The 22,807-nt window shown below is 55.4% G+C and overlaps 9 protein-coding genes across 9 annotated transcripts; 6 read left to right on the plus strand and 3 right to left on the minus strand.

Moving 5' to 3' along the window:
- Positions 1–1,452: 1,452 nt before the first annotated feature.
- Positions 1,453–3,119, minus strand: M421DRAFT_424591 (50S ribosomal protein L24). The gene has a single exon (XM_033593799.1). The coding sequence runs from the start codon at positions 3,062–3,064 to the stop codon at positions 1,580–1,582; it is 1,485 nt and encodes a 494-aa protein (XP_033444961.1). The 5' UTR covers positions 3,065–3,119; the 3' UTR covers positions 1,453–1,579.
- Positions 3,120–3,219: 100 nt separating this feature from the next.
- On the plus strand, positions 3,220–4,201 carry M421DRAFT_424592 (peptidyl-tRNA hydrolase). The gene is made up of 2 exons (XM_033593800.1): positions 3,220–3,612; positions 3,668–4,201. Exons 1-2 carry the CDS (start codon positions 3,333–3,335, stop codon positions 3,973–3,975), a joined length of 588 nt encoding a protein of 195 aa, XP_033444962.1. The 5' UTR covers positions 3,220–3,332; the 3' UTR covers positions 3,976–4,201.
- A 326-nt stretch (positions 4,202–4,527) lies between these two features.
- Positions 4,528–6,742, plus strand: M421DRAFT_424593 (uncharacterized protein). Its single transcript, XM_033593801.1, has one exon. The coding sequence runs from the start codon at positions 4,615–4,617 to the stop codon at positions 6,634–6,636; it is 2,022 nt and encodes a 673-aa protein (XP_033444963.1). The 5' UTR covers positions 4,528–4,614; the 3' UTR covers positions 6,637–6,742.
- Positions 6,743–7,374: 632 nt separating this feature from the next.
- Positions 7,375–9,010, plus strand: M421DRAFT_274942 (glycoside hydrolase family 43 protein). Its single transcript, XM_033588842.1, has 3 exons — positions 7,375–7,523; positions 7,575–7,833; positions 7,889–9,010. The coding sequence occupies exons 1-3, from the start codon at positions 7,428–7,430 to the stop codon at positions 8,512–8,514; spliced, it is 981 nt and encodes a 326-aa protein (XP_033444964.1). The 5' UTR covers positions 7,375–7,427; the 3' UTR covers positions 8,515–9,010.
- Positions 9,011–10,608: 1,598 nt separating this feature from the next.
- On the plus strand, positions 10,609–11,685 carry M421DRAFT_8576 (uncharacterized protein; the record flags this gene model as incomplete). The annotated part of the gene is made up of 4 exons (XM_033597581.1): positions 10,609–10,677; positions 10,740–10,829; positions 10,880–11,310; positions 11,568–11,685. The coding sequence occupies 4 exons, from the start codon at positions 10,609–10,611 to the stop codon at positions 11,683–11,685; spliced, it is 708 nt and encodes a 235-aa protein (XP_033444965.1).
- Positions 11,686–11,971: 286 nt separating this feature from the next.
- On the minus strand, positions 11,972–13,849 carry M421DRAFT_71707 (uncharacterized protein; the record flags this gene model as incomplete). The annotated part of the gene is made up of 3 exons (XM_033596815.1): positions 11,972–12,942; positions 12,997–13,099; positions 13,151–13,849. The coding sequence occupies 3 exons, from the start codon at positions 13,847–13,849 to the stop codon at positions 11,972–11,974; spliced, it is 1,773 nt and encodes a 590-aa protein (XP_033444966.1).
- Positions 13,850–15,552: 1,703 nt separating this feature from the next.
- On the plus strand, positions 15,553–18,491 carry M421DRAFT_71768 (Ste11-type MAPKK kinase; the record flags this gene model as incomplete). The annotated part of the gene is made up of 3 exons (XM_033596820.1): positions 15,553–15,749; positions 15,803–15,876; positions 15,925–18,491. The coding sequence occupies 3 exons, from the start codon at positions 15,553–15,555 to the stop codon at positions 18,489–18,491; spliced, it is 2,838 nt and encodes a 945-aa protein (XP_033444967.1).
- Positions 18,492–18,956: 465 nt separating this feature from the next.
- Positions 18,957–20,552, plus strand: M421DRAFT_424600 (GroES-like protein). The gene is made up of 3 exons (XM_033593802.1): positions 18,957–19,381; positions 19,479–19,725; positions 19,775–20,552. Exons 1-3 carry the CDS (start codon positions 19,257–19,259, stop codon positions 20,486–20,488), a joined length of 1,086 nt encoding a protein of 361 aa, XP_033444968.1. The 5' UTR covers positions 18,957–19,256; the 3' UTR covers positions 20,489–20,552.
- A 330-nt stretch (positions 20,553–20,882) lies between these two features.
- M421DRAFT_27755 (uncharacterized protein) lies at positions 20,883–21,359 on the minus strand (the record flags this gene model as incomplete). The annotated part of the gene is made up of 1 exon (XM_033588863.1): positions 20,883–21,359. A coding segment is annotated over one exon (477 nt), but the record flags the coding sequence as incomplete, so codon positions are not given.
- Positions 21,360–22,807: the final 1,448 nt, after the last annotated feature.

Consider the following 22,807-nt stretch of genomic DNA (forward strand, 5'->3'; position numbering starts at 1 on the left):
CATGGAGGCTGGAGGTCGGGGCCCAGCCAGGAGGGCGGCATGACAAGGCCGTCGATACTGTGGAAGTGCGATGTCAAGTTTGCGAGTTGAGGTAATACTGTGCGAGAGATGAAATCGACAGCATTGGAGTAAGCCATATCTGAACACGTTGGGCAAGGTGTTGAGTCTGTGTGCTTTACCCTTCGGCCAATGAGCAGCATCTACGAGCAAGCGTACTAAGCACGACACCATCAATGTACTCTGTGATCAAGTATTGACGTCCATCTGGAAGCAATCCGTGGTTGAGCAGGCGCGGAACGGGAATGTTAGTCTTCTGCAAAACTATCTCCAGGGCTTTGGCCTAATTGGCGATGCGCTCGTGGTTCCTGTTTATGGTTAGACTTTAATGAAAGTGACGTCATCTACTCGCTAGACCCGCCAGGAGTAGGTATGATTGGTCATTACCAGCTTCTACGCCATTCAAAAACAGTTCCATCTTTGCGTTGAATGTTGAACGAAAGTCGAGAGGTTTTCCTGAAAATTTTATCGCTCTTTTCGTAGGTGTTATCGTAGGTTGTCCAAAAATCGCGGGTCTATGTATAGACAACGACATTATGGAATTATTCTCAAGAGGTGTTTGCCACTCTGTGCCTCCATCCTGCGGATGTAATCTTCTTCTGACTCAGCTGCCTCGAACTTGAGCAAGCAGCCTCTTGCTAGTTGCATTATTGTGGTGTATCTGAAGCTCAGCGTGCAAATGCTTTCCAGAGGACCAGAGGAATGCCAGCTTTATAACCAGCTGACAATTAGCGCAGGTACCTTCAGCGGCAATCGCGTGATTGGCTCCAAAGCAGCTTTAAGTAGGGCAGTTGCTACGTCAACCTATGCAACAAGTGATTGGACCTGTGTGGCTCAAATCATGCAGGCCGTTGTTTGATCATGATCAAACATGGTCTCACAAGGCAGGGAGGCAACACTTAGTCACCTTTCTCTGATTTTTGCAGAATTCTGGGGTTCTGGTTTGCAAGGAGCATTACACCGCTGTTGTCAATCTCGACACGCGTCTGTTGCAGCATCACGCTGCGACTCGAAAACAGGTCCTTGAGCGCTTTAATCGCTTCACTTTAGTTGATCTGGCTGTCATTGAGCTTCCAGACGAGCCCGCGCAACCGATCGAGGAGCTTGAGAAGCCGCTCGAGGGGCTAAGATGTAGGACATGCAGATCAACTACCGTCAGCAAGGATGCAATGCGTATGTACCGTAGGGAAATCACCAGCAAGTTCGGACAGGCAACCGAAGCTCATTGTACGGAGCAATGCCACGTGCAACAATATTGTCAATCGCAAAGGTGACACAACAGGGCCTCAAAACGTAGCCAGTACTGATCACCTTTATAGCCATATGTGGGCAGTCGCTGTTCGTTAGTCCAAGACCTTGATGATGCTAAGTCACAGCCACTGCGAACAAGGGGATGGACTGTATAGGCATTGGAAAAGCTTTATGACGACGGAATCTGGCAGTTCATTACCCCATCTAATGCTGCAGAGTTACAAAAGATACGAACGGTGATATACAAACAGGCTACACTTACACCACTATCTTACGCATGCGGTCTGCTCTCAGCCGGTGTGTTACTCGAGTTGACTAGCGCGGCCCACGCATCGCCTCCAGGGTTCTTCTCTTTCCTCGACCCCTTGAACAACTCACTCAGCCCCGGGCTGCTGGCCTTCTTCAGCTCCTCGAGCGCCATCTCGACATACCCTTGTACGCCACCGGCTTGCTTGGCCTTGATGGCCATATCCGCCTTGTTTATCGCGCTCTCGTAGTACTGCCGTGTCTTCTCGTCGAGCGACTGGTTTGTGGATGCAGTCTCGGCCTCGGCAAGAGCCTTTGCAAGTTCAGCCTTTCTGCTGGCCTTCACGGCCTCAGCGCCGCCGCATTCCTCGACACGCGCCTTGAGCGCAGCCAGCTTCTCTGCGTTGGATGCCTTCTTGACTTCATTGTAGGGCTCCCAGCCTCCTGCTGCCTCGGCCTGCGCCTTCTCGCGTTCTTTGAATGCGAGTTTTCGAAGTGCGGTGATGTGCTTAGGCGGGTTCTTGAGGCGCTTCTTAAGCGCCTTGAGATCTTCCCTGGTGAACAACTCCTTGGCTTTCTCGGTGAATCTGGCCTGGTGCTTGAAGAAAGTATCTGTGCGCTTTTTCTGCTGAACAAAAGCGATCTTCAGTCCCTCTTCTTCGCTGTCGACGTAACCTCGGCTCAGGTAGCGTCTCGCAGCTTTCTGCGCTGACATGTATTCACCGTGTGCCCTCTTGCGAGCTCTGATCTCTTGCTCATTCAGCACATCTCCAATCGTTGACTCGGTGCCCTCGACCTCGTCTTCTGCTCCTTCCTCTTCAGCCCACATACCCTGGTCTACGTCTTCGACCTCTCCTGCCTGCGCAAGGACGGCCTCACGAGCCAGAACACGGTCAGCGTAGCTCTGCTGTTTTTGCATCGCTGGTGTAGGCCATTGCTTGTCGATGGTGGCTTGGTCAATGCCCAAAGCAGCAGCCTCGGCGCGCAGTCGCTCGATGACTTCAGGCTTCTGCATCAATGTCCATCTCAGCGCCCAGCCTGTAGGTCCCAGCTCCTTGATACGATGTATGCTGTCCTTGAGCAGGTACTCATCGAGACCACCTTCGCGATCGATGATCTTCACCACGTTCGATGTGACCTTCAGCTTAATCCTCTTTTTCAGCGCAACCGAGTAGAGACTCTTGGACAGAACATTGGGTGTCCACTTCCTTCTTGTCTTGGTCTCGGTCTTGTGGGAGACGTTGTTGCCGAACTGAATCATCTGCTCGCCATAGAGACCCTTATTCGCCTGCTTGAAGAGCGAAAAGTCGCCGTACGGATAGTCGGGAATATGGGGGTCCTTCGAGATTACATGCTTGGGCAGATGGGAGCCGAGATCGCCGCCCTTCCGCCGTTGCAGGGGGTTCTTGTTGTAGAGAGTCGCAGAGGTGGTGAGCGTTCGCTGGGCGGGCTGTGGCGCGCGGGTGACTGTGACCAGGTGCCCCGAGAGCAATTGACAGCGGGGATGCATGATCGAATGGGCGACTGGCGGTGGCGATGTGGCCGCAGCTTTGGGGTGGATGGCAGCGACACGGAGGTCCGATGCTCGAAATCTTTCGAGAGATGGCGGAGAGGCCCGAGCGCTGCACCGCATCAACTTCGTGGAGTGCGGGCAAACCGCTACCTCGACACCACACTTCTCATACGATTGCGATACCCTCGAAGATCTGAAACCCAAGGTCGCAAATATATATACTGCATTGCCTGCAAGACACCGAGAACTTCCCGAACGCACAAAAATGCAAGACGGCACGCCGCCCTCCACGGCCAACATTGCGCTGGCATGCGCCATACTCGCAGGCGTCACTGGCTACTTCCTCGGCACAGCAAAGTCATTGGGGCTGTTTGGAGGCAGTCCAATATCTGAGCCAACACGGAGCAAGAGCGAGAAGGCGCAAGACTCGGAAGACGAGTCCAGCGACGAGGAGGATGACGACACAGCACCTGCCGAATTTCCTGGCCACACCGAAGAGTGCAAGATGGTATTGGTAGTGCGAACAGATCTGGGCATGACAAAGGGTGCGTCAAGTGTGAAAATGACTCCAGAGCTCACTGTTTGCTGACTATTTCCCAGGGAAGATTGGTGCGCAATGCGGGCATGCGACATTAGCATGCTACAAGCACTTCCTCCGACACGCACCAGACTCGATTATTCTCAAGCGTTGGGAACGGATGGGTCAGGCGAAGGTCGCGCTGCAGGTCAAGGGCGAGGAGGAGCTGGAGATTCTGCAGGCAACAGCCGTGAGCCTGGGACTGGTTGCGCACATCATCCATGACGCAGGCCGCACTCAGATTGCGAGCGGTAGTGCGACTGTGCTGGGAATTGGACCTGCGCCAAAGGGCGTGATTGATCAAGTGACAGGTCACCTCAAGCTGTTGTGAGTATGGGATAGAGCGAAAGATACCACGAAGTCATGACAGCATATTCGCCATGAACAAAAGTGCAAGGCACACACGAGCAACCATCTATGTATGAAAGTAGATCTTCTACTGCGCCAGCTCCGCAGAGCTGAAGTGCAGTCGAAACAGATGTGATGTAGCCAACTGGGTTTGTCCCAAGCGTCATGGACCGACGGTCTAGCAAAAGGGAACAGGAATCAGTCTGCCTGGCACGCACCTTTCACCGAGCTCAAACCTTGCGGCGAACTCAGGTTTCTAGCGACGTACCGACTTGCTCTCCAGCCTGTCGTTCGAATATTGACGTCCACTGATCAAGACGGCTCCATGGTCACGAACGAACTGCCAGCTTTCGACCGAACACACCCCTAGAGATGGACGGGAAACTGACACAGGCTGTTGGTGAGAGAAGGTTCACGCGCCGTGGAAATTTATTTTGTACCTGCCGCGCAGGGACCGGACGCGCTAGTGGTAGCGCCGCTTGGCGCTAGAGAGGAAGGAACGTTGTGCTTGAGAATCCAGCGATATCTGGCGAACACAACCTTGAAAAGCAGAAATACGCTACCTTTGCAATTCTAGAACTGTCGTTTTCTGATCTGAACCCGCGTGAATCGCTCCACAGCTATGCCGGACCTCAGCATCGATGAGGCGAACAAGATCCGCCTGTCCATGGGCTTGCCTGCCTTGCCAGGCGGTTCTGCCAGCGCTGTGCCAGAAGGACCGGCTTTCAAACCTGCGAAGGACGGCGATGAATCAGAGGAAGAACCCGCAAGCACAATCGATACGCGCCAGGCCGCCGCTCACGAGAACTGGCTGAAGCTCAATGCCGAACAAGAAGCCAGGAAGAAGCGCGAAGAGCGCGCGCTCGCAATAAAGAAGGAGCGGGAGAGGGCCGCGCGCACAGCGAAGCTCGAGGGCACAGGTCTTGCAGACGCGGTCGAAGATGACGACGATACGGCCTGGTTGAAGGGCAGCAAGAAGCGCCAGAAGAAGATTCTAAAGGCTGAGCAGATGCAGAAGGAGCTTGAGGAGCGGGAGCGTCAGGCACGTGAGGCGATGCAGTACACAGAGACCGATCTGGCGGGCGTCAAGGTCGGGCACGAAATTGATCAGTTCGACGACGGCGAGGATCAGATTCTCGTTCTAAAAGACACAGCAGTCGATGGCGAAGATGACGATGAGCTCGAAGCAGTGGCGTTGAAGGAGAAGGAGCGCCTGCAAGAACGCCTAGACTTGAAGAAGCGGAAACGTGCATACGATCCCAACGACGAGGACGGCGAGAAGTCCATCCTTGCGCAGTATGACGAGGAGATCGACGGCAAGAAGGGCAAGGCATTTACATTAGACGGCAAAGGCCGAACGGTCGAAGACGTACAGGCGACGGCTGCCGATGCTGCACAACCCAAGAGGGTCGCCATAAGCCTTGATATCCTCAACGATGATGCGTTGGCGAACGACTATCAAGAGTACAAAGAGATCAAGATGAAGAAGCCAAAGAAGAAGAAGACTAAGAAGCCCAAGCGAGAACGTTTTGAAGACGACGACGAGATGATGCTTCCGGCGGAGGAGCCCGTCGACGATATGGAGCTCGACGGTGCGGAGACCACGGCGCCAAAGGCGAAGAAGAAGAGTGTTTATGACGAGTCGTTCATCGACGACGACGACCTACAGGCCAACTTGGCTGCACAACGGCAGAAAGCACTGAAAAAGCGGAAGAAGATGCGCCCAGAGGATCTCGCACGGCAACTGCGAGAGGAAGCCTCTACATCCCAAACACCTGACGTGATGGAGTCGACTGAGGACGGCGATACCCAAGGACTGGTGATTGACGAAACCACCGAGTTCGTGCAGAATCTTGGAGCCAATGCAGACCAAGGGGAGGACGAGGCGAGAAGGCGGCGGAGGAAGGCTAGCCACGCCTCTGACAGTATCAAGACCGAACAGCCTATCGATGACGATGGTGACGTCGATATGGAGCGGTCTTACGCGGAAGTAGCTGAAGCTGAGGACGCACGACAACGCAGCCAGTCTCGTGCCAAGTCCGCTGCCGCCGAAGACTTCTCCACCGGGCTCGATGCCGAAAAGACCGTTGATGGAGGCCTGGGTGCGACACTGGCACTCCTGCGTCAGCGTGGCCTCGTGGCTGCGGAAAATGATGCTAGCCAAAAGAACGCGCTCTACCGCGATCGCCAGAAGTTCCTAGCAGACAAGCAACGCGCCGAAGCCGACGCCGAACGCCAACGTAAGGTCGCCCGTGAGCGTGAGCGCAATTCCGCTCGCTGGAACACCATGACACCTCGCGAACGTGAAGAGTGGGCTCGTAAGCAGAACACCAACGCCGACGTGAGCGAAAGCCGCAGGCTAGCGGAGATCTTCAACAAGGAGTACAAGCCAAATGTCGAACTGAACTACGTCGACGAACATGGTCGCCAGATGAACCAGAAAGAGGCGTTCAAGCAGCTCTCGCACCAGTTTCACGGTAAGGGTAGCGGTAACACAAAGACGAAGAAGCACCTCGACAAGGTGGCGCAGGAGAAGAAGAAAATGGCCGAGAGCTCGCTGGAGGTCACGAAGGCCGGTGGTGTTGGGAATGCTCACGACCAGCAGGCGAAAAAGCTCAAGACTGCTGGTGTGCGGTTGCAGTAATCGTCTTGATTCGACGATGGCCTCAGGTTAGTGGTACTGATACCTCATTCATGAAGAACTTTTGTTAATAGCCATATTCCAATAGACGGGCGACGCTTGACACACTATGGTAAAACTGTCTTGATGCTGTGACTTCCTGACTTCTCATGCTTACCTTGTAGTTGCCTGAGCGGGTAAGTACCTTCTTGATTCCACGTTCCTGGGTAGATCTCGAATCTTTCGCATTCGCAAACATGTCGCAGCGAGTGCCGACATCTCTCCGCCACGCAGTCACAAGACAAATTGCTGTCCCTTGGCAGAGTCGTGTTCTGTGGGCACTCCGCCTCATCCTTCCTGCCGTTGTAAAATGGTCGTCGGATTCACGCCGAACTTCTACCTAGCCTCGGGATCGCCGACTAGTGAGCCTTGGCCTCCCCGCGTGCTATATTGTCTTTTCTCACTCCCTGTGCTGCACGTCACGAGCGATTGGCGGGAATGCTACATGGTCCCTTTGGACTGTTCCTGGTACCTGCCCTGCGCGCATTAGGTAGGTCTTGACGTCGGTCAGCCAAGAATAAAGTCAAGTCTGTGTATCGGAGAAGTCGGCGCGTCCACCGACCTACTTTTAAGGCATGTCACTGCTCTCCGTGATGTGGCTGGTCGTGATGCTGCGAGAACCTGGTGTGGATCTGCGGTTGCGCTGTATTACTTCGCGTGAAGCAAGTATAAATGTAGGAGGTATCTGTCCGTGAAATTCAAGAGACTTCCCTAGATCAGCCGTCGCCGTCTCAGCAAAGTGGCATTAAATCAGCATGTTCTTCTCCAAGATTATTTCCGCTTCGCTGGGCCTCTACAGCTTGCTTGGCTCCGTAGCAGCCTATACTAACCCCATCCGTAATCCAGGAGGCGTCAGTAGCCACAATGTACCATCATCGTCAGCACAGACTAACGGCACGTAGGGTGACCCGCAAATCTCGTGGTACGACGGCTATTACTACCTGATCTCGACGGAGTGGACCAACCTCCAGCTCTCCCGCGCAACCACCATCGAGGGGTTGAAGACCGCAACACCAAGGGTCATCTACGAGGACTCTACGCCAAATCGATGCTGCAACGTGTGGGCTCCTGAGCTTCACAACTTTGATGGGGCCTGGTATCTCTACTACACAGCTGGCAATGCAAATAACGGGGACGATCAGCGTATGCATGTGCTGAAGGGTACGTCCATCCCCATATCCTCACCATGCATACACATACACTGACAAAATTCCAGGCGGCGCCTCCCCCTGGGACACCTGGTCCTACGCCAACCAAGTCACCGACGACTGGTCGCTCGACGGCACCGTCGTCCGCATCAATGACTGGGGTAACTACTTCGTATACTCGTGCATGACCGGCGTGCCCCACCAATCGACCTGCGTCCGCAAACTCAACTCCGACTACATCTCCGCTGGCCCCAACATCAGCATCATCTCGACCCCCGACCAGCCGTGGGAGCAGTCCCGAGTCCCCGTCCAGGAGGGCCCGTACGGTCTCTACTTCGGCGGCAAGACGTACATCGCGTACTCGGCGAACTACTGCTGGACGCCCGACTACTGCGTGGCGTTGCTGGAGTGGGACGGTGTGAGCGACCCCGAAATGGCTGCGGCATGGGAGAAGAGCGATGGATGCAGACTTACGCAAGCGAATGGCAACTTTGGCACGGGGCATAACAGTTTCTTCACCAGCCCGGATGGCAACACGACATACATTGCCTACCATGCTACTTCGGCTGCTGGCGGCGCTTGCGATGACAACAGATATGTCATGGTGCAGCCCATCTCTGCGAGGGAGGATGGCAGCCCTGACTTTGGTGTCCCGCAGGCGTTTGGGAGCGAGTATCCGGAGCCGAGCGCTTAGATCTAGATGCGATGGACAGCAACTTGTGAGGTCATAGCAGGCTCTGATGGTCGCCATTAGACCAAAATGACATTCATTATCATTGTGCTTCAAGCTTGTTGTTGGGGTGGAATGACTTGCACACTAGTTGCCAGGAGGACCAACGGACGGTATGCTTGAGGCGGGCGCAGGTACTTGCATAAGAATTGGGCAGCTAGACTAAGCTTGATGCTACCTGGACAGTTCTGCGTCCAATGCCAGCTCATCAGTGAGAACAGTGTACAGCAACTTGCCATGTATTTTTGATTGGTGACCACGACTACGTCTATGCGCTAGGCTACTGTGTTCTGGTGAAATGGAATGCTTCGCCATATGTTCGTCACATATACAGTAGTATCAGTCATCTGCCCGCTTCATGCATCTCAACATCCCTTCCCATCATTTGTAAGGGGATAGACCCCAGCGGCCATGCAGAAGACTGCAAGTAAGTGACTGATCAATAGATGCCTTGGTAAACTAAGATTGATTGCTAGCAAGCTACATGAGGGCAAGGCTTCGCTTAACATAGGGGCTCGCATCGGAAGGCTCGGATACCTAGATGCAGGGTCGCTGTACCCTGGAGCGCCTTGTCGAAGAGCCTGAAAGTTTGACACCATTGATATCGTCTTGTCTTGCTGGAATTTCCGCTGGGAATAGCGCTGCCTCAACCCTGCGGATGAATATTCTTGTCGTCAGTAGAATTCAATGTGACACACTAGAAAGCTCACTCTGAGTTGTTCATGTGTATCAGGATGTACGAAGTAGCGCGGGAAGCCCCGACATAAGACCAGTACCCCGGTAAACACGCTAACCTAGCGCGTTTGGAACGCATCTTCTCCATGTCAGCTTCGGGTCAATCTTCCCTCACGTCACCTCGGGCTTTCCTACAGTGCGCGCAGATCACATTCTTCGATTGAGCATTCATTCATGTAGCGATTCCGATGCTGGCATCCCGCGTCACGAGCGACAGGTCAGAAAACCTCAAAACTCTCGACTCAGGAAACACAGCCTACCAAAGAATTTAACTACGTGCTTATCTACTGAAAGATGGCGAGACGTAGGCTAATATCGAGCTGTACGCAGACCTATCCCAACAACCGATTGACCGACGATTCACTCAATCCTGACGTAAGTGCGAAACCAGATATCCTGGGTCTTTCTAGCTCGCGTTGTTCCTGTGAAATCGCTCTACGATGTTGATCCTCACTTTCACTGCGTTCTGAACAAACGCGCAGGCCTTGAGACTTCCCGCGCCGAGGACAAACGCGCGATCGATACCACCATCAGTGCAATGAATGATGACTTTGCTAAGAGATTGAAAGAGGTTGAAGCGAAGACAAAGCAAATGAGCGAGTTGCACCCCCAAGACAAGGCCGCGCTGGAGGGCAGAATTGAAGATCTACGCGCTGAGACACTTATGAAGCGTGACGGGATCGCGAGAATACAGCACGTGAAGAGGGTCGAGGGCGAAGTCGAGGAATTTGGCCGTAGAGTGGACAAGGGTGGCGCTACCAACGACAACTCACAGTGCAAGAGGGGGAGCATTGGTCAACTTTGGACAGACCTTCGAAGTCTTACGACATGCGTTAACAGCTTGTCCGCCTCCCTGATGGAGAACGACGCTGAATCAATCGGGATTGGTGAGAGCACTTGATGTTACAGCCCGTCGTTGTTGAGCTGTCTTCGGGTACGGATTATCGAGTAATGGCTGGAGAATTCTTTTATGATACGTTACCAGGAACTGCTACCGCGCAGTGGCCACAAGGTGTGGTCCGCAAATGGATACAACTAGTTTTGTCGCTTGTCTAAAGGGACAGGGTCTTGTGTTAACCAGATTCCATGTTTGCAGCGACTGCTAGACACTGTTCAGGGTCCCTGGCAGAAAGAAGCGGAAGGATGCGAACAAAAATGGGATACCTCTTGCTGTTTGAATTTTATCAAAAGGGAGTATATGTTGTCCGCGCACCGAGCAAATCCTGAATCTTCATTACACTTCCACATACCTCACAATCCTGTTGACAATTTGACAAAGCACACCCAGCACAATTCCCCATATTCAAACCGTACTATGCAACCATGGAGACAACCACTCCAGTCTCGCCATTCTACGATGCTTACACATACTACGAGTCTTCCCCATACTCTGTAAGTGAGAGAAATTCACCTCCCCATCGACATTTAGTTCAGTACTAATAGATACATAACAGCTTCCAAGCGCATGGGAAAAGCACACTCCCCCTCCCCCCGAGGCGTCAAAGAAGCGCAAGCCCACCCACGACGACAAAGGAGCAGAGCCAGTATGTTCCACAAATCACTTTCTGCTTGACCATCCTACTAAAAACATTAGCATGCCAACACGAAGCGGGCGAAACTTTCTTCATCTCATGCAAACGTTCTTCACGCCGATCAGGCAAAGCCAGCAGCCCAAGCACTTAGCCTAGCAAACCCCCAAAAGGCCTGGCTACCCACCGTCCTTAATCCAACACAGTCATTCACGCCCCCCTCACCAGCAAAATCTCCCCACTCCATCAAAAGCGCCCTCGCACCTCAACAACCCCATTCCCCATTCCCACGCTGGATAGCAGAAAAACAGCGCAAGCAACACACTTTCGACGGGTGCATAGACGTGATCCTTTCAGACATGCAGGAGGACAGCGAACTCGAGGATGCGATAGTGCGGTCGTGGGAGGTAGCTGTGGACCGCCGGGCGGTGCGGAAGAGGGCAAGGGCAATGGTGCTTAAGACGCCGTGTCCGGAGTATATGGCGGGTGTGTTGACGTATGGGAGGCAGGGAGCTAGTCTGGAGGTGTGAGGCTGAGTTGGCGTTGTGTCTGGGGAGTGTTTGTAGCGGTAATGAAAGATAAAGTCTGACTGAAAGCTCTAATCTGCTACCTGCGAGGATATCTTCCTGATATGCTGATGGCCTCCACACAAGCCCAGCACTCCTACACCCCCCTTTCTCTGTCTTCCTCGACGCCATCAGCTCTCTGCAGACCAGAGCCGTCTCGAGTTCGCAGGCGCTCATTAAAACACAGACGATGGAACCACATGGACACGTCGAGAGAGGGAGCGAAGCAAGCGCAGAACAAGAAACAGCCATCAGAGGGCCCAACACCAGAGTGCATCAACCCGATCAACCAACGTATCCAGTAGAAAAAGCCAAGCAGTCGACGCTCCACATCACAAACAGTGCCCGCAAAAGGGAAGTTGATACAGGCGCGTAAGGACACAAGATAGAATCCATGTCACACGTGAAGATCCGTCGAAACCGTCAGCACTCTACGCTCGTGAAAAAACGCCACCAGTCAAGAAACGAAGGCTATGCATTAGGCAAACGGGTATGCAATGCCAAAAAAACAAACAGATAAAGTGCACGACTACACAACACCAGCTCCTGAGACCGCAGGCTCCGCCCGGGCTGCCGGCATAGCCATCTAGGTTAGTGGCGGCGCGGTTCATACCCCCTGTCGTCGTACCCACTGGCACCGTTGCGAGCTCTGTAATCATCGTGACTCGATCGCGACGGGGGGTCGTGGGAGCTGCTGTCTGTGCCGACGGTGCTTCGCCTGTGGCGACTCCTCCACAGCTCTTCGTCCTTGCTGCGGCGGCGCCCGTCGTCTTGGACGTTATGGAGGTTGGACGAGTAGTAGCTGGCGGGGGTGTCATTGATGTTGCCGTCCGAATAGGTGCCGTAGCTAGAGAAGTTGGGGCTTCTGGTCCGACGGGTACTTAGTCGCGGTCCTTGTTGATCGTAGTTGTCGCTCGGGGGTGGTACCCATTGGCTCTGACTGGCTGTTGATCCTGCACGTCTGCGTTGAGATGGCGCTGGTGTAGTGTCAGAGTACGTGCTCTGGGAGAGGTCGTCGTACATCTTGCCACCACTCGGTGTTGCTGAGTAGGGATTTCTCTGTCGCTCGATGGGCACGAAGCCCGTATCACGCTCGCTGTCCGAATCACAGCTCTTGACCTCAGGCTGTCTGCCGTACGGGCTGCGCTCACGCTCCAAGCTAGGGCCGGCGCTGCTGGTGTCTACTTTAGGCGGGGGTGGAGGGAAGCTGGGAGCCTTGCGCAGTGGACCAGCGCCTTCAGCAGAAAGGCTGGCGGCACACCTCTGCTGAGCTTGCACGTTCTCGGACCTTGGAAACATGCGGCGAGGCAAGGTTTTCGGGAAGCGTTCTTTGATGTTGTCCGCGTTGCTAATGGGCATGTCCAGTGCAGCTCTCGAGATCCGCTCGTACTCTGTGTCAGGGTAGGCCTGGATCATGGCAGTCATCCATTCTTGGAAGCCCTGTGGGGTCAGCGCTGGGATGCAAGGGGCTTCTGCAGGGTGCTCTTGGATGAGGTGGTGCTGGCAGCGCATGCTCTGGTAGGCCCTTCCTAATGCAGTATAGGACAGCTCCCCAAAGATCGCTGGTCAGTGTTAGGGACACTAGTCGATGTGGTGGGATTGAGTAAGCCACTCACTTTGCCAGGGGTAGATCTCATCCGGCACCTTGACATCTTCGTAGAACTTCTGCATCTTGGAAGGCGAGATGACGAGGCTCTTCTTTGGTTCGTAATCTTCAATCTGGAATTCTCGTCAGCCGTGCATGTGGCACGATCGGCCTGCGCTACCCACCAGATGCATTGCAAGGCCACGGAGGAACTCTCCAAGACGCGGCAGAGGTCGGCCCTCTGGATCGAACAGACGCTGCCACATCTTCTCGATGGGTGTAAAGTCGTCCGTTGCCATCCTAACAGCGCGAACTGGTCGCTCAGGTGCTCGATCTCGGTGTGGAATATCGATAGGCGCGCTCGAGCTGTGACGAGGGGTTCGAGGGTCGTCAGTGCTTCCGTCGAATGTTGGTTCGCGGCTGGGATGGTCGTGTGGAGGAGCGTGTTGACCAGGAGTGTCTTGGGAGAAGGGAGATGGCGGCGTATAAACGTTTCTTGTGGGGAAGGATGCGGTCGTAGAGTCAGGCGAGGGTGGGATGTGTTGCTGCGACGGTGCTGCAGGCTGAGCTGGCGTTGCACCAAGCCCACTCTGTTTGATCTCATCAAGCACCGACCTCTTCACCTCAGCTGCTATCTGGGCGATGAGGTCGGGATGGACGGTCCTGGCTGCATCCGATTGATCAAAAGCGTTTCCTATAGCGCTCTTGAGCGGCTGCTGGCCGGGCTGAGGTACTCCGTCAGAAGCAGCGTTGGACGAGGAACGTGACCTTCCACGGAGTGGAACATGATGCGGGGTGTCATGGCGGTACGAGGATTCGTATGCTCGGGGGTCACGAGGGTCGTAATTATCATGAGAGGTGTTGCGGTAGCTGTCGTAGTCCATGGCGCCGAACGCTACCAGCCAATGGAACAGGCTAGTGCGGTGTAGCAGGCCTCTAGCGGTCTGTCAAACGGGTATCGTTGCGGAGCGACGGTTGAGCGCTGATGCAAGTTGGAAACTCCCATGCAGATAAATCGAATTCAGTCTTGTGCGAGACTGGCAGTGATGTGGAAGTCGTGGAATATGCTGGATGCTGTCGCAGAGACGGCTGGCTCAGCCTTCCGGCGCCTGATGTGACGACTGACTTCCAGAAGGCGGCAGGCTATTTGTGGGCGACAACGACGACAACGCAATGCAGCAAGCTGGCAGCAGGACAACACAAGGGTCCTGATGTTTGGCTGGGCACGAGCAACAGTTCGCATGTGCGTTGTTCCAGTGATGCAGCTCGATGAACGATCACTGCTGCTGCTTCTGCAGGAGCGTTGTTGCGTCATCTCTGGCAAGAGCATGTCTGCAGACCTGTTTCTACCGTAATCTACCTGCACGATCGCTTACTCACCGGGATCGGCGTAGTCAGCAGTGGACGACGACATCAAAACTTTACACTTTCAAGCAATGGCAGTAGCCGAGGACTGTTTTGAAGTCTGTCGTGGAGTTTGTTGCAAAGCCTTTTGTTCGTACACGCAGTCTGCGGTGCTATGTTTACACCGAATACGCGCGGTCAGTGTGTGAGCAGTGGGTGCTGACGGCGCCGTCCCACTTTGTTTACCCGTCTTTGTTTCGACACGAAGCTCGTTACCGGCAGATGCTTGTCTGCAGCACTGCGGCCTGGGATCTGAGGTTTCAGCACGGTAAAACCACGACCACGAATGACAGGTCGATAGGATCTTGTCGCTGTCACAGCCGCACAAAGGCAGCCGTACGATGCCCACGGCGGCTGCTGGAGGGACAAAGCAGCGTGCCATAGTGAGACATGAAGCCGGGCGAGCAGGCGTGGTGGGCCTGAGCGATGCGCAGCAGAGACGTATGGAGTGCTTTGTTGGAGACAGCCTGACAGCTGCTCCCTGCTCCTCCACGCAACAGAGGCGCGCATCGCAATTATACGCGGCACGTCGTCGAGCTGCGAGCAACGCCGAGGCAGGATGTTGCATGGGTGCGTGCACAATGCTTCCTCGGCTAGGATAGCTTCGGAGCATAACAGCGAGTGCGCTTGTCCGGGTCCGACTTTGCGCGTTTCATGTTGTTTCATAGCGTCGGTAGCGCACTCGCCCACGGCGCGCGACTGGGCGTCTCTCGTCTCCTCGGCGCAACACTCGACTGTCTCGCCAGTGCGGCCGCTGTCTTGTTGCTGACTCTCAGATGCTGCAATAATAAAGGCCGACGAAACTCCACGCCGCCCCCCCGTGCTCACGACGATCCGTTGCTCAAAGGCCCGTTGACGTCCAACACGCGCCCTGCAGCTGCCTGCGAGCACCCTAAGAGCCTGCAGCGGTCATAAAGCCAGCACCCACGCCACCCTTCACCGCGGCCTGCATCACCGTCTACGGCCATCCCTGCGCCACTGCTGCTGTCACCGCCCCGCCTCTCTGCGGTCTACTCCGTCATCAGACCCTGACGCCCTCGACTCTCGACCCTCGACCCTCGACTCAGCACTGCGTGACTGCCCGTACATGATGTGCATATGAAAACAATAAACATCGACGACCGACCTTCGATCGCCTATTTTTCCTTCCGTTCAACCGCTCGGCTGCTCCCGGGCCCTCGACATGGCTATGCTTGCTGCAAAGTCCCCTTACCCTACACCGTCGCTCGGCGGAGGCCCCTCTCAGTCGACCTCCCAGTACAACGCCGCGATGAACAACTACCGCAGCCACACGTCAGCTGCGCGCGCCGACCAGACCATGTTTGCCTCGCCCACCAATTCCGACTTCTCCGAAATCTACGACGCTCCTGATGCCGTCCGGTACGCCGTGCTCTGCCTCGACAGGCTGCCACCCACAGCGCTGACACGCACAGGAACTGGGATGAAGACAGGGTCGTTGACTGGCTGAAAAGCATCAGCTGCGCCCAGTACATCGAGCTGTTCCGAAGTACGTGAGCTTTCGCTAATGGCACGCTGCAGCTGCTGACGTGCACAGTGAACAACATCAACGGCGAGAACCTGATGGAGATGGACCAGACACATCTGCGAGACATGGGCATCAAGAAGGTCGGCGACCGCGTGCGCATCGGTTCACAAGCAAAGCAGCTGCGAAACAAGGAGCTGAAGAAGGGCTCACGGCGGATATCGAACAGGCAGTCACTCGCCACCCTCGACCAGTCCGCATACACGCCACCCTCTGGCTCGCCACGGCCCTTGCACTCGGCAACACGCGCTGCTCAGGCCAGCTCGCGAAGCGAGAAGCGCATGTCGCGCCAAATCACAACCGCCGAGATGAGCTATGCCTATGGCACCAAGTCGCCATCACGGCCCAGCTCGCCTCTTGTCGATCAAGAGAACCGCAGCCTCCGCTCCCAGCGGCAAGGAGGTCTCAACAGCCCCAAGGACCCTGCCAAGACGTACGGCGCCCACCCTCTCAGCGCCCGCTATGCGCCAAACCAGCGGACCACTCCCACAGAGACCCCACAGACGGCGCGGTTCGCGAACCACGTACGGGCCAGCCCCAGTGTGGACAGTGCAACCAACAGCATTATCCTCCCTCAGGACAAGGCCTTCATCCGAGTCATCTACGACGGGGGCCGAACATCAGTGCTCAACATTGAAGGGTGCAAGACTGCCGAGGAGGTCATGCTGAAGACCCTGAGGAAGGGCACACTCAACGAAGCGCACGTCAAGAACTACTGCTTCTACATTCTCAACAGTGCCGAAGCGGACCCGTCGCTTGCGGAGCGCCTGAGTGACATTGAGGTTTTCCGGCTCGTGAAAGACTCGAATCGCCACGAGCGCGGACGGCTGATACTACGCAAGGTGCACGCCGGCGAGCCCAGCGAGGAACAGCTTGCCGCTGCTGCCAGCATATACGCACAGCAGACCTTTCAGCAAACGCAAACCTCGAACATCTACGTACCGGCCACCAACAGAAGTCAGCTCAAGATCGAGAAGCTTACGGGCGAGTCTCTTGCAGCTGTCAGCTACCCCCTTTCACCTGCCTCGGCACGAGAGCGTGAGAGGCACATTAATTCGACCGCACAGAACCTGGAGGGGCCTGAGAGCTCCATGCGATCTCCAGTCTACCAGGCCCGCGCACGCAAGCTCAAGCAATTTTACGGTGCCCGGCCACCCAGTGAGCTGATCACCTCCGACCTGACGTCCTACTTCCCAGACGTGCAGAAAGATGAGATCGACAAGACCGTTCGCATGTCTGTCCGCCGCTCGCGTCGCCTGAGTAAAGCTGCGTCCCGCCTCTCGATGGCGTCAAACTTCAGTGTAGCTTCTAGCCTCAAGGATGCACCACCCCTTCCATCCATTGCCGACAGCTGGCTGCAGGGTGGCAACCAAGCTCGTCCTTTGCGGCCACTATCGGTCATGAGGCTCGGCTTGCCGTCGCAACACGGCTATCGCGATTCGATGGCATCGTCAGTGCTGGAACCACTCGACGAGGAGTCGCCGCTGGAGCCCAATCGCAAGTCGTACGTATCATTCGGCGACGGCAGCGGATCAGACACTCTAGCTGTGACAGATCCGGATGGCAACACCAGCATGCAATCATACTTTGACGATGGTGGCAGCAGTCTTGCTGGCAGTAGTACCGACAATACAGAGAACGGTGACTCACTCAACAAGCGCCTTTCTGAAGCCATTGCTGAAGATGGCGAAGAGTACGACGACGAATTGACGGAGTACCTTGAGCAAGATTCATGGGAGAACGTCAAGTACATGAAGGGAGCACTCATTGGACAGGGTTCCTTTGGTAGCGTGTACCTCGCGCTGCACGCCGTGACTGGCGAGCTCATGGCTGTCAAGCAAGTCGAGCTACCTTCGGCAGCGGGTACAGCGCAGATGGATCAGAGAAAGACCAACATGGTCGAGGCATTGAAGCACGAGATTGGTCTTCTTCGTGAGCTCAAGCACAAGAATATTGTGCAGTATCTCGGCTCCAATTCGGACGAGAGCCACCTCAACATTTTCCTGGAGTACGTTCCAGGTGGATCGGTTGCAACCATGCTGATCAACTACGGACCCTTGGGCGAGTCGCTTATCCAGAACTTTGTCCGCCAAATCCTCACCGGTCTGTCATACCTCCACTCAAGAGACATCATCCACCGCGACATCAAGGGCGCAAACATTTTGGTCGACAACAAGGGCTCTGTCAAAATCTCTGATTTCGGTATCTCAAAACGTATCGAACAGTCAACGCTGGGTGGTAGCAAGAAGGGTGCTCAACGCGTGTCGCTGCAAGGTTCCGTCTTCTGGATGGCACCGGAAGTCGTTCGTCAGACAGCTTACACTCGCAAGGCCGACATCTGGTCGCTGGGTTGTCTCATCGTCGAGATGTTCTCAGGCAGCCATCCTCACCCAAGCTTGACCCAGCTCCAAGCTATCTTCAAGATTGGTGGCAGCGGCGACGCAAGTCCCACCATCCCCGACAACGCCGGCGACGATGCTCGTGCCTTCCTATCTCAGACCTTCCTCATCGACCACGAGAAGCGGCCCAGCGCTGATGAGCTGCTTGCAAGTCCCTTTATCACGAATCAGGGTGCGTAAGCAAGCACATCCGAGGCCTCGCCCCTGTTCACGCTGGAGTCCGCGTCAGAGCCATCATTGCCAGGCGTCATTGCGCTGCTTTCTTCTTCCCCCTTTAATGCCCAACGCGCACATGCGAATGACTGTACTATATGATACCGCACCGAGGTGCATGGAGCTGGTGCTTTGACAGCAGCTCACCCGGGTGAACCTACTGGTATTGGATTACGGATCAGGTGTACCATAGCTATCTATATCCATCGAACAAACACATCTTTATCTACATTCACGTCCCAAAGACAATGACGAGTTGTGGCTTGCGAGTCAGCGCCGGGCATGCGGAATACGGACGTCTTGGTGTTCCGCCATGCGCCCCTGTCCAGCTCCAGAGTTACCACCACGCACTAATTGTTTGGCTAGTCCACCAGCCCCACGATCATTGACGCGTTGCGGGGTAGCTCCGACAGCTCCACAGACCGAGGCTTACGACAACGGCTAATCATGGCCCAGGGATGGACTGCCCAAATGCCACATGTGGAGTAGCCGATACACTGACGCCCCCGAGCATCGTCCGTTGCTAGCAGGACCCGTTTGGAGACTGGTTGTGGGGTAGCTGCTAGCTCGTGGGTCAGATGGGGGATGAGGGGGCGTATATGTAGGATGAGCGCTCCAGCTTCTCGACCTTCTTATGCCCTGCCTCTGCACTGTTGGTTGCAGCTCTTGACTACCATTGACTTTGCAATTCACAGTACATTATCTTAGAGAGAAAGCAGCGAGACAAGAACAATGGGCGATATCCAGATCCCCAAGAAACACAAGGCCGCTGTCTACGACAAGCCAGGCTCGATCTCGACCAAGATCGAGGAACTCGACGTCCCCGAGCCAGGCCCCGGAGAGGTCCTGATCAACCTGTACGTCTTCATGTTCACAGCACTCCTCGGTCTCTCGTCGTCCCCTTCAACCCTCCCCCGCTTTCCTCACAGGAACATGAGCTAACGCCATGTCTAGAACGCACTCCGGCGTCTGCCACTCGGACATGGGCGTCATGCTCAACGCGTGGAAGCTCCTGCCCTTCCCCACCCAAGCAGGCCAGGTCGGCGGACACGAGGGTGTGGGCAAGATCGTCAAGATGGGCCCCGGGACGCAGAGCTCCGCGGTCAAGATCGGTGATCGCGTGGGGATCAAGTGGATGGCGGGCATCTGCGAGGCGTGCGAGGCGTGCCTCGCAGGCATGGACGCCAACTGCTTCAGCGGCGTGCGTCCACCCCTCGGAACCACGTGAGCGTAAATGCTAACACGGACAGAAAATCTCAGGATACTACACCCCCGGTACCTTCCAGCAGTACGTCCTCGGGCCCGCGAACTACGTAACGCCCATCCCTGACGGTCTCGATTCTGCTGCCGCCGCGCCGCTGCTGTGCGCCGGAGTAACGGTATACGCCGCGCTGCGCAAGGCCAACGCCGAGTCTGGCGCCTTTGTCGTCATCATGGGCGCAGGCGGCGGCCTAGGCCATCTCGCCGTGCAATACTCGGCGCGCGCCATCGGGCACCGCGTAATCGGCATCGACCACTCGAGCAAGAAGGACCTCGTGCTGGACTCGGGCGCAGAGCACTTTATTCCCGTCGACGGCACGGAGTCGCTGGCATCCGCGGTGCAGGCGCTGACGGGTGGCCACGGGGCGCACGCCGTCGTCGTGTGCACGGCACATCAGGGCGCGTACGATGAGAGTGTTAATCTTCTGCGCTTCGGCGGCCGCGTGGTCTGCGTGGGTATCCCCGAGGGCGATATACAGCCCATTGCCAGCGCGTCGGCGGGGATCATGGTCGGCAAGGCGCTGCAGATTGTTGGCTCGGCGGTGGGGACGCGGAAGGAGGCTATTGAGGCGGTGGAGTTTGCGGCCAGGGGGATTGTGAAGACGCATTTCCGCGTTGAGAAGCTGGATAAGTTGACGAGTGTGTTTGAGGAGATGGATAAGCAGCAGCTTAAGGGTAGGGTTGTTATTGATCTAAGGGATTGACGGGTGTGTGTATATAGCCTGATATAGAGCAAGCGTTCACGGCGTGCAATGTTGAATGTGCTACGTTATTGGAATACAAGGAAAGGGGATGATATGCTCGTACATCGTGAGATCTTGACTCGATCACCTGGTTCTAGCACCGGTGCATAACCCTAGCAGCAGTGTTGCGCGCAAACTACCCCCATATACAATCTCGATTTACGTTGAGATTGTTGATGAAGTTGAAAGTATTGCCATTTTCCTTGGTGGCCAAGGCTTTCTTTGAAGCTTTCCTAACGATCGTCGCGGGTTGGCGGACCGGTGTTGTCTGCTGGTCTTCGGACGTAGGTTTCGAGGACGCAGTGGGTGTTGTTAGCTTGCTTTCTTCTCGTCCCCCCGGCGACTTTAGCAGTTCGTGGCTGTCGAATTTCTTCCGGTCTGCACGCGAGGCTGCAAGGAGAACGCCGTCCCAGTGCGCCCATCTAGCCCTATGGTCGTCTTGTTCAAAGCCGTGACGAGGCACCCTTCCAAAATCCATCAGCCAGGCCCACAGGGGCGTCAGCTCGCCGCTGCTCGCATACGGCTTTTGCTCGTTGATCCACTCGGTCCATTTCTGCGCCACTTTCCTCGCCTGCGCTTCGTCGACGCAGAACCACTCCCTGTGCGTTTCGGAACACAATGAACACTTCCAGTCTTCTTGCAGATGAGCCATGTCGATCTTGGCTAGCCTCTCTGCGCGCTTCATCTTCTCCACGCAGTTTGAGATGTATACCCAGCTTATCATCAGACCGCATTTTGATTTGTGCTGCTTTGCGCGTTTCCAGCTGTTCATCGAGCAGCCTAGCTTCAAGAGACTTGGGTCTTCAGGATTGCGGATGATGTAGAGATAACCTGGTTTCTCTTCTGATGTAAGGTTCTCCTTTGCGGCTTGGATGAGTCTGTGGTGTAAGACCGAGGCGTTGTGGCTTTCCACGACGCTGGGCACTCCTGGTACATTTTCTCTCTTGTCATCGTCGTTGTTGCTGGCCTTTGGACTGCCGTGCAAGACTGAGGCGTTGTGGCTTTCCACGACGCTGGGCACTCCTGGTACGTCTTCTCTCCTGTCATCGTCGTTGTTGCTGGCATTTGGACTGCCGCCCCCCTGGTCGCAACGGGAGGGTTCGGATTTTGTGCGCCACGACAGTATTGAGAAGTCCCCGTCTCCAGAGGCTTCACTCCCAAGTTGGTCGCTCTGCAGAACCTGGCATGGCAGGCATACACGACGGTGCTTCTTACTCCACTTGCCCTCGGGTGATGCATACACCTTTCCGCACGGAAGCCTGCTTCCTTGCCGAGGGTCTCTCACTCGATCCTGGAACGCTTCTTGCATAGCATGAGGATGGGGTCCAGGATCAGACACGGGGTCTCTGTGAGGTTGAGGTCGGCCATGGTTGGGTGTCGTTGGCTGCTGAGGGCGTGCACGCCTTGCTGAACTAGGTCGTGGATTTGGGACGTCGTCTCGTAACTTGGATACCTGACGAGCGCTTAGAAATTCTAGCTCATCATCATCATCATCGTCATCTTCCCTCACACCTTCCCTGCGATGTCCACGTTCCGGAGTTCCCGTTCCGGATGGCTGTCTTGCTATGCTCGTGGCTTGAGCGGCGTTGGAGGAACGTGCCTCGTCGTTTGCGCTTGTGCTCCGTCTACGAGTGCTGCTTTTTTCTCTCACAGGCACAGCAAGGGAGTTTCGGCTAGGCATGAAGAAGAACAGAGATGTTTTGTGATCTTTGAGTGACAATGGTAACGTGTAGTGAAAGTCCCGACGCTTCTTTTCTACTTGCTCTCTTATCCAATACGGGGGAATCCTTCGTGGGTGGGTGTTGTTGCTGCGCCGCAAACGAACACTTCGGCTCGCAGCATAGACGGACATGGACCTAAAAGTCGACCTCATCCGTATGATGCGCATCAGCCACAGCTTGAGGTGGAAGGAGCCAAGCGTCTGAATTGATCCAAATGTGCCTGAAATTCAAATACCAATACGTTGAGCTGTGGGAGTCAGCCAATCTGCTATCTTCCTTCTGGCCGCGCGCCCGGCCCCCACCTCTATGAATCCTACCACAGCCTCCGGGTGTTCAATGAGGGGCCGCTCTTTCCGTGCCCTGAATCAGTTCAATCACCGAGTAGATAGCAACAACTGTGGGCTCGTCCGTTTCGTTGCCCAGTCAGTCCATGGTCCGGATCGAAAGCGATGAGAGCAAGTTTGTTCGAGCGACCGCACGGACTGGCCAACAACAATGTGAGACTTTAAACGTATACGATGGGTCATCTCAAGTCATTGCATGTGTGATATGTACGGCG

Source organism: Didymella exigua, assembly GCF_010094145.1.
Source record: "Didymella exigua CBS 183.55 unplaced genomic scaffold M421scaffold_36, whole genome shotgun sequence".
Taxonomy (NCBI): Eukaryota; Fungi; Ascomycota; class Dothideomycetes; order Pleosporales; family Didymellaceae; genus Didymella; species Didymella exigua.